The sequence below is a fragment of the Erigeron canadensis genome, chromosome 9 (assembly GCF_010389155.1).
Source record: "Erigeron canadensis isolate Cc75 chromosome 9, C_canadensis_v1, whole genome shotgun sequence".
Taxonomy (NCBI): Eukaryota; Viridiplantae; Streptophyta; class Magnoliopsida; order Asterales; family Asteraceae; genus Erigeron; species Erigeron canadensis.
In genome coordinates this window covers 30,858,454-30,873,175 of record NC_057769.1, presented here as the reverse complement: position 1 = coordinate 30,873,175, position 14,722 = coordinate 30,858,454, and the positions used below count along the sequence as shown (strand labels likewise).

General features: G+C 31.1%; 1 protein-coding gene across 1 annotated transcript; it reads left to right on the top strand.

The window, feature by feature from the left end:
- Nucleotides 1-11,658: 11,658 nt before the first annotated feature.
- Nucleotides 11,659-13,535, top strand: LOC122582515 (alpha carbonic anhydrase 7-like). The gene is made up of 7 exons (XM_043754920.1): nucleotides 11,659-11,806; nucleotides 11,961-12,178; nucleotides 12,351-12,457; nucleotides 12,566-12,668; nucleotides 12,813-12,980; nucleotides 13,086-13,139; nucleotides 13,258-13,535. The coding sequence occupies exons 1-7, from the start codon at nucleotides 11,716-11,718 to the stop codon at nucleotides 13,345-13,347; spliced, it is 831 nt and encodes a 276-aa protein (XP_043610855.1). The 5' UTR covers nucleotides 11,659-11,715; the 3' UTR covers nucleotides 13,348-13,535.
- The last annotated feature ends 1,187 nt before the right edge of the window (nucleotides 13,536-14,722 follow it).

The following is a 14,722-nucleotide window of genomic DNA, read 5'->3' as shown; positions in this document are numbered from 1 at the left end:
ACATACCATATGCGAGCCCGATTACATCATATCCACTACTGGAGCAGCCGCCAACCACTACATTGAGCCAAGCTAGAGATGGGCCACGACATGAAAATGGAAGGGGTATCAAACTCCTGTAGCGTTATTTTAGTCATTGGGTTCATTTAGGCCCATTTTTAAAAAAATAGTTAGCCTGACTAATCCTTCAAATACCCTTAAATCCATAATTAAGTTTTTAATTTTGTACAATCTGGAACCAAACGAAAAAGGCAGCAACATAAGAATAGAAATCAGGAAATACTGTATTGATAGTGAATCTCTCTGTTGATACCAACATACCAACCCGAGGTGCGAAGCTGAAGAATAGTGGAAAATACTTGGATGTGAGGCATATATATGGTACGACCATTCTTATCGTAATAGTGTTTGAGCTCGAGTGCTCGCCTAAAATTATTAGCAATATATATTACTCTCGAATGCATGCTATATAAAGCCTCTGATTTCATTGTTATGACTAATTTTTTTTTTCTTCTTAATCATCATTTATGAGCTCGAGGTGAGAATTGGATTAATTATATGTGTTTAATCTGCCATTTGTTTGTTCATTTAGTTTTCTACTAGATTTTAGACCCGTATCCAATACTGGATACGAGAGTTACGATATTATCAATATTAGAAGTTTATACATTTAAATCATAATAGCTTGTAATTTTAAAGATATATGGTTCCAAGTGTTATACTTTGCACGTTGTAGTACAATAATCACAGGTTCGTCACTGTTATTATTAGCTGAGACATATTGATGAAACCGTTTTCCGTAGTCATTTCACAGGGCACATGGCCACATGCTACAATAATTTCTCTATTATATAATTTTTTAAAACCAATTGTACTTATAATGTGATATTATTTTAAAATATAATTAAGAATTAAAATATATATACATACTTGTGATCATGTACTTGACATTCAAGTATAGGTATTTGATCATGATGCGGGCCCATAACATGAATAGGTTTATTTCCAATCACATGTCCTATGATAAATTAGATAATAATTATGATTGTTTTCATATTATTTGATAACAATTAAGACTTTTTCTACAAGTATTAATATAAATACTACTCCTTCCGTCCCATTTTAATTGTCCAATTTTGACTGGTCAAGTATTTTTCTTCCAACTTTGACCGTAAATTTCTTTGTTTGTGTTATATATTAATTGATGAAAGTTATATCAATAAAAAGTACATTTAAAACTAATCAATTCATATATGTTATATCAAGTGTTATATAACATAAACAAAAATATTTACGGTCAAAGTTGGAAGAAAAAGACTTAAAAAATCAAAATAAATATAAATTAAGTATTCAGAGTTAAAAAGCGTAAATTATTGATGGAAAATAAAAAAGTGTAAATTAATGAGATTTTTTCTACAAATTAATTTAAATACTAATAAATTAATATATTTGGATAATGATTATTAGAATTTTTAATTTATAGTTAAATTAAATAATGACATAAGCGAAACTTAATTTGATGAAATTGAGCAATTTGATTGGTTAATAAGTCAGTTGTTCAACTGTCTTATAGTATATATTAATATTAATATTAAAATTAAGATTAAGATTAAAATTAAGATTAAGATTAAATAGCCAAAGTTATACTAAGTCCCAAGTAACGAAATAAATTCTATTCATAACAAGTCATACAACAACCTTAGTATAGTACTGATTTGATCAGCCCTCTGGTATCTTATTTATAGTATGTTACAACCATTAACCGATCGAATTAAACACTACTACGTATGCGGTTCCTAATCTATATATGTTACTAATTTCACGACAACATACCCTATAGATATATAATCTTATAATTAAACATGAAATTATACTGCTAGATAACCTCATAATAAGAGAGACATACAAACTAGTGATATGAATTACATATATTCATGGCTTCATCTCATTCTCACTATTGTCATTTCCCGTAGAACCACCATTATTATTGAAGTCCTGCCTAGGAATGTAATGGTGGTTCTCTAGGCGGCTTGCCTCGGCAGGGGAGTCACCACCGTTTCCAAAGTCCTGTCGGGGAATGTAGTGGTGATTGTTGATGGTGCTTTCCATGGTTTCTTTGAGCTTTCGTTGGTGCATCTCTTGAACCATTCCTCCCTTCAAGCTTTTGCGGTGGTATTCTTGTACCAAGCAAGAAGCTGTGTTCACCGCCACTAACACCACTAGGAGAGTAACCACAAAAAACCTCATTTCATAAGAGCTATAATTAAGTTAATTGGCTATGGATGATATAGAAGATGTAGAAATTAATGTTGCTTTTTATAGGGAGATGGAATGTACTATATATGTTTGTTAGTCATCAATGGGTACTCAACTAAAAATTTGACAAGATCAAGTGGCAAAAACTATAGTTCACCAATAATGCAAGTTCTTAATGATGGTCTGTAAATAGAAACTTTCCATCATGACCATAAATAGAAGTTTTCCACCATTTAAGTGGAAATACAGGATCATTAACAAAAGTCAAATGATGGATTAGCCATTGAAACACAATAGGTCATCATGATTATATGATCTAGTGAGTTATATTTTTTGTAAAAGAAAGAGTAGTCAATTGTCTCATTATGATACAGAGTAGCCGAGTAGCAAAAATGCTACATACCTATATCATCTTTCATATCAAAAGTTTACTATCTAAATTTTATGTTAAAGGTATAACTATTTTATACACGTTAACGGCATCACTATATGGGTTGTTAATTTGTTATTAGCAAAACCCTATAAAGTAAAGTAATATTGTACGATATATACTAAATGAAACAAGGTTTGAAATGTAATGAGTATATTCATAATCTATATCTATAACCCTTTATACCTAAAATATCCTATTTTAGGAAATTCAACACTTTTTATACCTAAAATATACCTAGTTCTTAATCCTAAATCCCTTATACACCTAATCTATACTTTTATATCATCTAATAAAAAAAACAGCTTTCTCTTTAAATCTTACATGGGAAATTATCTAAAGTAACATTAATGATTAAATTACATTACCAGTTATTTATCTTTTAAAATATCTTCATTAACCTCTTAATTCAATTACTTTTACATCAATCATGTACACCACTTAACGCTCCCGCCACCACCAACAGTCGCTCCCACCACCACACTGTCGCCGCCACGACCACCACTGCATTACGCGGGTACCGTGCTAGTCTTATAAAAACATCTAAATTTAAATGAAAATTCATAAACTTATATAATTCAAATTGTAAATACAACTAGGAATGATGATGACTGGCTGCCAGCTTCTGCCGGCTTTAAGTTATTTAACAAATGAATACTCTAATTTTGATTTTTTATGTTGGTGGATTATTTAGAGATGAAAATAATTGATTAAAAAATTAAAATTATGTTTATTGGATAGTAAAAATATAATAATACGAAGTATATACATGTTCTTAAAGTTCATATTTAAGGCTAAAACTCAAATCCTATTGTGTAATACAGTGTACAGATAAGCTCCAGAATTGGATTGCTATCCCTGTTACGGGTAGTTAGTGGTGCACATATAAACCGATTTATAAAAACCAAAACCAAACCCGGTCATATCCAGATTTGACCAAAAATCAGTTCGGGTTTTGGAAAACCCAATTACCAGCTTTGGGTAGATACCGGGTTCAAAGATCGGCTTGGGTTCGATTTTGGGTAAAAAAAACAGCCCCAGTTTTGACCAAGACCCTGTTTCAAACCGGTTCGAGTTTAGTCAAATCCGGTTTCTAGCTTGTTGACCAAACCAGGTTCGAGTCGGCTTGAGAAAACTATATATACATGACAAGGCCCTCTTGTTAAAAATGAGAGAAAGTATTTATGCGTTGCGGCGGTGACATGGTGGGGGTGATAGGTCATAGAAGGTGATAACTCATAGAGTGTGATAGTCAAATGTCTTAGCCGTACGGACTCCGCCATTAGATTTGAAAATTGGTCGAAAGCAGGGGAGGATGTACCTTGTAATCTATGGGGGGTAATGCCCCCAATAACTTCTCATGAACTAACTATATATGACTGATTCTCTAATGGTTTGTTTCACCTTTTAAGCCCAAATTGTTATTATGCCCCCGCCTTAAATTCTTATGGCCCTCGACTTCTTTTAAACTTTTGGGTGAAAGGTTAACAATTTAATGCTTTAAATTCTTATAATATTTGAATCATGGTGAGCTTCTCTTATGCATTGATGTGAGATGCAATAAAACTACAAGCTGCCCCTTTGAAGTCTTGGTAAGCTTCTTTTCATATCATTAAGTCTTGATGAACTTTGTTTTTTTTTTCAACTACCATCATAAGAATAATTTTTAATTTATTCTATTCCATGTTTACTTTTATGAGGAACAACTAAATTCGCTTCCGAGTATATAACTTTTGTTGTCGTAGGTGCGTTATTAATTCGTTAAAGATGAACTATATTAGTCATATTAAGTTTATAAATTTTGAATTATTGAATTGTGGTTTTAATTCTACTTGATATTTTTTCCATTAATAACAAAACACTAAGCTATTTTTTGTTATTTTTGTTGTATCTATTTTAATGTAGCAGCTTATCGTTTTTTTTTCTCGTTAAATATCATGTCTGTGTATATTTGTCATTTGACCGCTACGAAAAATTTTTGCCCCCTATAAATATATTTCCTAGATCCGCCACTGGTCGAAAGTATATGTATATCGAATGACATCTCTAATGAAAGAGTATGAAAATTTAAGAACACCCGTATAATTTTAATAATTTATCGATATACGGTGTTTGAGATAAAAGATTTTGAATGACTTAGATGAATAGAATGGTTTAAGGAGGAGAGAAAAAAAAATGAGTGGTTGAGATTTGAGAAGAGATAAGACAATGAGTGGTAGAGATTTAAGGGTATGATGGGTATATTAGGTAATAATGTTTAAATTAGTAAATAAAAAAAAGTAATTTAGGAAGTTCAAAGTTGTAATTTAAGACTTAGAAATCCTTTGTTATATATTTTTTTTGACAAGTGAATTTTACCTCAGACACGTATGATGTGTGCTAATTTTACAACGAAAGGGTCCCGCACTAAGCGGATATTAAATAGTCTTTCTCACCATACCACCTCTTTAATTGGAAAATACCGTCGAGGAGAATCTATTAAGGCTCGAACTCGAGACCTTGGAGTAAGCTCTCCCGAGCCCTCCATACCAGGTTTAAAGAAACACTCCATATAGCAGGTATAAGAAGTAAAGATAAAGATAAGTGGTAGTAAACCTCTCTTGCATTGCATGACGTGATAAAATTAACATATTGTGATAAAGTCATACTATATGACTATATGACAGGGCCCTATTTGTTAAAAATAACTTTTCAGCCCAACTTCTATCAAATTTGGTTCAGCCCAGATCCATTTCCCAAAGTGAATTTCCACTTTCCAGTCCGAAACTTCAAACCTCCAGGGTGATTTTATGTATATGAATATTAAAGTTAAGAATTTATTGTATTTTAGGTAATTTTTTTAGCTGAAATTTCTTAGATGTTTTAATTTTCTTTAATTTTGATAATTGGTATTTCGCTTTACGCACCTTAAACATTGAATTCATTTGAAGGTTACTATAAATAAACTCATTTGTACATAGTTAATTTGGACCTATGTAGCACCGAAACGGGTACGGCAAAAGGGTACGAGAACGATACGGGAACGGTAAAACTACAAAATCCAGGATACGAGTACGACAATAAATAATATACAAATATAAATTATATCAATTTTTTTTAAAGAGAGAGACTTAACTTGAGAGATTATGTATAATGATATATGTATAATTGTATAATACATGTTTGATCAGTGATCACTCATTGTATGTTTAGTGTTTAATAATTGGTTTTGGAATAATTTTTTTTTAATGTTGATCAAATTGTATATAATATAACCTGTTTGGGTTTGGGGAATAGAAAAGTCCATTAAAACCTTGATATTAATTAGAAACTGTATGGAAACTTCAAAGAAACATTTTGGTATCTATAGAAAATTCAACAGAACGTTTCATATGTGTTTCATATGTGGAAACGTTTCCATGGAGTTTCGAATTGGATCTCTAATGAAAGAGAACATGCTTTTTGTTTCGTCTAACGATTTACGGTTTGTGAGATAAAACATTTTGAATGATTTGGGTGAATTTTATTATTTAATTGAAGAGAGAGAAAGAAAAAAAGAATGTATGGTCCAGAATGGTTCTTGAGTTTTTTTTATTTGTGGATTCTAAAATAATTCATGTTCATGTTAATGTGTTAACTGTTAGAGTCCATTAATGAAAATTTTCAGATACTATACATATTTGCACATCTGTTCTAATAGATACTTGAATCCATAACCTTGTGTAATTTGGTAGTTTATTAAAATAACTTTAAGTTAGAAAGTCTTTGGTTACTAGTCCTGATTGATTAAAAAATGCAGAAAAGGAAAATTACAACAAATATATACAAAGAACAATAGGGAAGGCCATAGGGAAAATAAATTCAAAATTAGCCCAACAAACAACCACTACCTTCCAGAAACATAAAAGTTTTTGGAATTCTTTACGGTAAATATGAATTGTAGATTCAATTTTATACTATTGCTTGACTATTGATTCATAAATATTTGAATGGGTCATTGTGAAAATTTATCATAGCATAGATAATAGATAATAATATACTATACAACTGACAAAAAATTGAAGTGATTCTGAAACGCTGTTTACAACAAATACACTCTACAACTAGAATTTTGAGGTCACACTCGGATTTTTAGAAATGAAAGATATGGAAGGTTTTGGAAACAAAATCAATTGAATACTTTTCCAATTTCTTATTCCATCAATAAATACACTCTAAAGAAGTATGTTTTTCATAATTTGTCATGTGGGGTATCTTAATACAAATTTCATATGTATATTTTACTCTTCTTAACTATATAAGTATATAATGCAGTCTACTATAACCATGGAAATACATAAAAATATGCAAGTAACAAAAATAATAGTAACAAAAAAAAAATGTTAATATGAAATTTCAAAATATTGTTATCTACTTAAATACCTTTGTCTTACTTTAAACATGAAGAATTGAAATCAAAATAATCTAACATTAAACATTATGTCAAAGTTCTTTGTGACTAATCGTGTTTTGTTGAAACTTTGAAAATTTTTTGTAGGTTTTCCTACAATATCACATTTATCTCTACATACAAGATGTCTACATATATTGGTGCTAAAGCTTCAATTTGTCTTTAATTGACTGTGTTTTGTTGTAACGGGGTAAATGCATGGTATTTGAAAATGCTTATTTTGTTTTTCATGTTTTGTTTTTTAATGAGACAAGCAAAAATGCAAATCATGAAAAATGAACTTCCTAATGTCGTGGAACCCGGATGACAAGAGGCTTCAGCATGAATGGAGAGTAGAGTGTAGTGTAATGAAGTGAAGTGTATCGTCACCAGAAATTGAATAAGAGAATAAAAATTGTAGCGTAGTTGTATAGTAGAAAAGTAGAAAAGATAAGATAAAAGTTTGTCTCTTGGAGGTAGCAGAAAGAATTGTTATGAGTGAAAGACCCCGACTCTACTTCTAGTAAAAATTTAACCATTTGACTATGTTTGACCAATCCAATACTTAGAAAAATATGGGAATTTTTTTCGTCAAAAATCAAAATACTCCAATTCAAGAAATGACCAATGGAATATTCTCAAAATGATGTAATAAGACTAGTTTACAAGTTTCAAGATTCGAAAAGATCAAATGAAGGCTCGGAAAATAAGTGTATCGAGGACAGCGAGTGACGGATGCTTTGGCGGATATCCGTCCCAAACTGCGGAAGCTAAAGTGCTAATTTGCAGATGCTTTGGCGGATGCTGTGCAAGCATCCGTCTTTTTCTGCACACAATAGCTTCACCATATCATAAACATTTGACCTTAAACACTTAAAACATTTCAGAGCATATCAGATTTCAAAACCAACAACTTACAAAATGCATTCAGTGGCAGATCCAGAAAATTATGATGGTGGGGGCAACAAAATTTTTCTTAGTCAAACAACTTTACCTAAATAACCTCAAATCAGCAATAAAAATAGCACCAAAATCCTTCAAACAACAACAAAATCAATATACAAATGACACCAAAAGATGCCTAAAAAGCCTTAAATCAACAGGAAAAACAACACAAAATTCAACATATAATTAGCACCAAAATAGCCAAAAACATGCTTATAATTAGCATACAACTAGCACTAAAATCAGCCTAAAAATGACACAAAATTAGCATCATAGTAACATAAATATGAACAAATGTGCAAACTTTTCAACAAGAATTGAATAATAAAAAAATTATAATTATGACATTCATAATTGAATAAGCAATGAGTATGACGACCTAATACTAAATTAAAATTGGGGATTTAGATTAACTCATAAATAAAGGTTTACCATTATAATATTTATATTTTATCTAATAGTAAGTAAAATTAGAGATTTGAAATACCTTTTAAAAATCAATGAGAAATAATGAGATAGTTGTTGTTTTTGTTGTTATTCAAGTTTGCATCATTGAAAACTCTCACTAAAACTTCAAAAGCGTTTTTTTTTTCAATCATCAGAGTAAAATTCTAAGAGGTAAGACAGTAATACACTCACGTGGCCACGTCCTTTCTTAATTAATCAACAGTGATTCTACAATTCTGGAATTTTCGTTTTACCAAAAAACATGGGTTTTTTTAGTTGGGCTGGGTTCATTTTGAATTTTGGGTTGGGGTCATTATAAGTAAATTATCATAAGTTATTGGGCTTGCTTTGGTTAGGTTCATCAGCCCCCACTCTTACCATGTTGGATCCGCCTCTGAATGCATTCATTTCAAATCTCTAGATTTACCATTTTGCAACAAGTGAAAAATATGACTCATGGACGATAAAACGAGCCATGACACCATTTCATACGCATGAAGTACTTTATCCTTCATTTCAATAAACATACTTCCCAGACCATTTACCCCATACATAATGACACAATTTTTGACCATACAAAATGGGCAAATTGGTCAAAAGCCGAGTTATTGTGACTACTAATCCACACTGGTAACTAACAAAATATCATCCAACCTTCAAATTAAACTTCGGAGATCAACAAGCTAAATCAACAAGGTGTTTTTCCCGGATTGCTTGGTTCGCCTAAAAAGGGATAAACAACTAAACGGTGAGCGATTGCTTAGTAAGTACATCATAAATATATGCATACATATTGTGGCACCATCATATCATTCAAATCATAATACAACATATATGGATCCATATAAATGCCACTAAATGCATCGAGTCGTCACCCGACACCGTGGACTCTCAACAATCTCAATCAATCATTTAATCGATCAATCGATGTTAACATGATTTAGTATGTGTTTACCAAATCATGTAACCTCACAATACGTCACATATAAGTATAATATACTTACCTTAGCCACAATAAAGTATGATCCAAAAGTCACTTTCAAGCACCTATTGTAATCATACAAAATTCTCATAAGACTTCTAGCCAAAGTTAATTTCTATACAAACTTAACTCAACCCTACCAAGTCACCCATTGTAGTGTTTTGGCTAATTCATCATTTCTTCAACTCATTGCATACAAAAACTCATCATTTTAATAATCACCATGTTTTCATCACATTACTCATCATAATACAATCATTATTCTCATCTTTCATTTCAATAATAATAATAACAATAAAATCAACAACTTTAGCCAAACACCCACAGATAAGATGACTATGAGGATTTAAGACTTTATTAATAACAATATTCAACAATTTATCTACTCCAAGGGTTTCCTTTTCTTGAATTTCATCTAACCAAAATCCCCAAATTTGCTAATGGTATAAACTCAAATTTCTGATAATTGTGACAAACCCTAATTTCAAGAATATAACAATCACTACTTCTTACCTCAATGTTTATCGAATTAAGCTATTGAGCAAATCCCCTTTCTCTTCCTTTACTCTTAGTCATAACACCACACACTCCTCACAATTTGATTTATAATTGATTATGAATCTAAGTGATTTAAGGAAGGATTATTTTGATGAATTTGATGATAGAAACAATATCTCAAGAATTCTACATGGTAATGGAATGAAGAAGAGAAGGAAGTGGAGTATGAGTCAAGAAGTTTTTCAATTGTCTGGCACTTTGTGGTTAAGCCACCCCTTATTTAAAATTTTGAGAGTATTATACTCGTTGGCCACTAAGGTTCCAACTAATTTAACCCTATTATCAAAATTAAAAATCTAAGAAATTATTTTAATGTCAAAACTACGATAGAGGTTATTTTTATTTACCTTAAAAATTACGAGATGTTACATTGAGTCCCAGAGCCCCTTTTGTGAACCAAGGGGAAACCTTGGTAAAATTAAGAATAGTTAATATCGTCTCTATTGCTAAAAGTTTTGCAGTGGATGAGTTCACTAGATTATCTAGACCGCCTCTTTCTAATGATTGTTCCAGCTGAATTGCCCGAATTACATCATGATCAAAAATGTGTCATTCTTTCTTTGATCTTTTCCGCCACTCTGTCTTTGTTCAGATGCCGATCTTTATTTTGGGTTTACTCCGACTATTGTTTCGTGCTTTCTGTCTCCATATTGATAATAGCCGGAGGCGTTTTCATCATGTAATACCTAGTGTGATGCGCGGGACGCCTCCTCCCCCTCACTTAGTCCATCAGGGCAGTGGTGTCATTTCACTCTTATATTTTTTTTGAAAAGTAACTTTTATTCACAACACATGAACTGAAATATTGACACAATTGATGAATGACACAAATACTTATAAGTTATGTACATACATTGAATCGATTCAATCTTCCCAACTAATATTACCATTTCTTGATCTATCTTTCAACCATAATAACTAGTCGCCTTTAATTATTTCTTAGTTTTTTCGCACAATTTCTTAATCTATGTTTTATTCCTCCTATATGAATGTCTAAAAATTGAACCTAACACCGCTCATTAAAGATAAACTTTTTCTTTTTCGGCTTCAATAGTGAGAGATCCTCCGTTGGAAAACATGTTTTCATCTATAAAGGTTTCATCTAGAAATCATAACAGCTACAATATTGTTTATTTATTTATTTAAGAATGAAAAAATTGGGGGTTTCTCCCCCATGTAGTCTATTGGAGATATCGGAATAGGTAACATTTTAGGTCCGAAAAACTTCAATCTAAAGATAACCCAACGATGTTAAAGAAAATAAATAAATAAAAAATAATAGTATTCAATTCGTGTAGCGCGCAACAAAGTCTTAAATTTTGAGCAAACCAAAAGAGCTATTAAATGTTGACAAGTGTCCTCATGTTTCCACACTTCAAACTTTGGCCGCCACGCCAGACTTAAAGCAAGAAAAAATTAATTAATCTTCGTCACTCGTTGACTCAGAAATTTCTTGACAAATGACGAGTTTGTGTTTAATAAAACATATTCTATGGTCAAAATCGAACTTTCATTTCTCACGTTCACATCAAGTACCCTTCCTGAAAACATTAACTAGTATTCAATAATATGTGCATGTCCCTATATATATATATATATATATATAATATCTACATAAGCTATAAGCAAACATCAATAACTTATACAAAACCTTAATACACACTTATTTCATATAGTACTTTGAAAGAAATGGATAACAAAAGCTTAATGTTTTCTTCCTTCTTCATTGCTCTACTTTTCATGATCTTTTGTGTACCTTGCGCAATATCTCAAGAAGTCGGTAAGTACTTAATATCATACATGACGTACGCTTAACTTCAATCATAGTTAATAACACGGATTATCCGTTGATTATTTTATTATTTGTACGTATGTACGTGTTAATTAATTTGTTCGTTTTCATTAAAACGTTGTTATTTAATCACGTTTTGTAGATGATGAGCGGGAGTTCTCGTATGACATACGAAGTCCAATAGGGCCGCATCATTGGGGAGAGATCCATCCCGAATGGAGTAGTTGTAACCAAGGAGACATGCAATCGCCGATCGATCTTTTACATAAAAGGGTTCAAACGACATCAAAACTCGGAAGACTTGATAGAGATTATAAACCCACAAATGCAACTCTTATCAACAGGGGCCATGATATGATGGTAGCTACTAGCCATATACTCGATGATTAAACTTTCAATATCTTGATGAGTAATGTATATATATTTTTTAGTTAGTTGTACACCATCAAATCAAATGTGTTTCAAGACGTTTGATGGTGTACAGGTAAAAAAAATTAATTAAATTTACTATGAATTGAACAAATACGTACAGTTGAGTTGGATTGGAGGAGCGGGACATATTCATATAAATGGGACCGAGTATCAACTTAACCAACTCCATTGGCACATACCCACCGAACACACCATCAACGGCCGAAGGTATCATACATGTATAGAAATTCTTACAACATATACTAAAGTAAAGACGCATCATCAATGTATATAGGTTCGTAATCATATATATAAATGAAATTCGTCATGGTATAGGTTCAATCTCGAGCTACACTTGGTTCATCAAAGTACAGACGGAAAAATCGCAGTAATTGGAATCCTATACAAAATCGGTCGTCCTGATTCTCTTTTGTCAAAGGTAGTAAACATTTATCGTATCAATTTTTTAGCGCACGGTTTTTTTATCAATTTTTTAGCGCACGGTTTTTTTCGTTGGTATAAAAAGTTAATTGTCACATTTTAAATTTATTATAAAAAAAAATATATGTGGTCATGTGTGCAGATGGAACCATATATGAGAGCATTGGCTCCTTCAAAAGAAGTTGAAAAAACCGTGGGAATAATAGATCCACGAGATATAAAAATTGGAAGCAGAAAATATTATCGATATATTGGTTCGCTTACCACTCCCCCGTGCACCCAAGATGTTATCTGGACCATCGTTAGAAAGGTAATAGTAATTAATCCTATTAATTAATTAATTGCACTCGATCTCTAGCTAGTGAATTAAATAATATATAATTTATTTCTTGCCTGAAATTATATATATTATTAGGTGAGAACGGTGTCGCGTGAACAATTGCAAGTAATCCGCGAGGCAGTCCATGATGTGAGCTTAATTTTCTTATCCCCTATATATTTGCATATTAACTTCATGTTTGTTATATATAAAATAAAAAATGTTGTGTGTTAATTATGGCCTAAATATATATGGTGGTACTATACAGGAGGCAGATGCTAATGCAAGACCGGTTCAAGCCTTAAATGATCGTTGGTTGAAGCTTTACAGACCAGGGACAGATGATGAAAGAAACTAATTAAGGGCCTCGATCGAAGGGATTGGTTTATAACTCAAGATATTCATTCCATTTATTGTATTTTTCTCATCTAGCTAGAAGATTATTGTACTCTCGTTAGCTATATATATTTATGATTTATTTATTTTATACTCGTACATGTATAATAGAAGGTGAAATCATCCGCACTGCCGATTTATGAAGAAAAAATAATGGTTGTTGTTTGAACGACTAAATTGTGTATCAATTTACTTCATATATTTTTGAATATACTTATAGTATCGAATCCGGAAATACATATATATGAATTAAATGTTTTATTTATAGTAAAATGTGTTTTGCTTTCTCTGTCCCATTTTAATTGTCGTACTTTGACTGATAGTCTTTTTCTCCCGAATTTAATTATAGATATCTTTGTTTGTGTTATATATTAGTTGATAAAATTATCTATAAAAAGTACTTTTAAAACTGATCAATCAATTCATATAAGTTATATCAAGTGTTATATAACACAAAAATAACATTTACGGCTAAAATCGGAAAAAAAAGACTTAAAAAGTCAAACTATGACATTTAATATGGGACGAAGGAAGTTCATGAAAGTTCAAAATTAAAAATAGTATAAAAAGTTGCTATAAAAATGTTTAACGTAAATAAAAAGAAAGAAACGGCCCAGTGCCGTTTTTCGCGGGTTTTATGCCACAATACCTCGACGGTGTATAAGAAGAGTTAAGATGTATGCAGACCTTACCTCTACCTAAGTAAAGATGCTACTTACATTTTTCTACCTTAATAATAGAACAGACCTCCAACCTTTGTATGAGAAGCAAATTAAAACCCCAAAAATTAATCATGGTGTTTACCATTTATTTAACCATGCTGCTTAAAATTGTTTAACGTAAATGTTAATATGATAGCTGACATTACATATACTATTAATGTGAATGAAGTGACGAATAGTAATTTGCCTCCGTGACGAGTTACTAGTCGTCCACTGTACATTTCAAACAATTATTCAGATTTCGCCGTATGTGAATTCTTATATATATATATATATATATATATATATATATATAATACAAAAAAAATATTAAACTTTTGTAAAAATTTTAAAACCTCAAATTCTTATATATATTGTTTTATTATTTATTAGAAATTACATATAGAAATTGTATTATTTATATTCTTATTCTCAAAAAAAATTTAAATTTATTTATTTTTAACTTAATGTAATGTGTTTTTAATATTAATATAAATAATAATGTGACCTCAATAAACTAATAATTCAGTGTGGGGATCAATGATAAAAGTGGTTTAGTGTGGTGAATCGGTTTATTGCTAACGTGTCTCTAATAAAATAAAATTCGGTGTGATGGGTTAAAGATGGTCTATCATA

What these genes read in the sequence shown, in the direction of transcription:
- LOC122582515 (XM_043754920.1), top strand. Translation starts at nt 11,716, where the DNA reads ATGGATAACAAAAGCTTAATGTTTTCTTCCTTCTTCATTGCTCTACTT. An exon ending in CGCAATATCTCAAGAAGTCG is followed by an intron (nt 11,807 to 11,960) that starts GTAAGTACTTAA and finishes CACGTTTTGTAG; the next exon opens with ATGATGAGCGGGAGTTCTCG. An exon ending in TCCGCGAGGCAGTCCATGAT is followed by an intron (nt 13,140 to 13,257) that starts GTGAGCTTAATT and finishes GGTACTATACAG; the next exon opens with GAGGCAGATGCTAATGCAAG.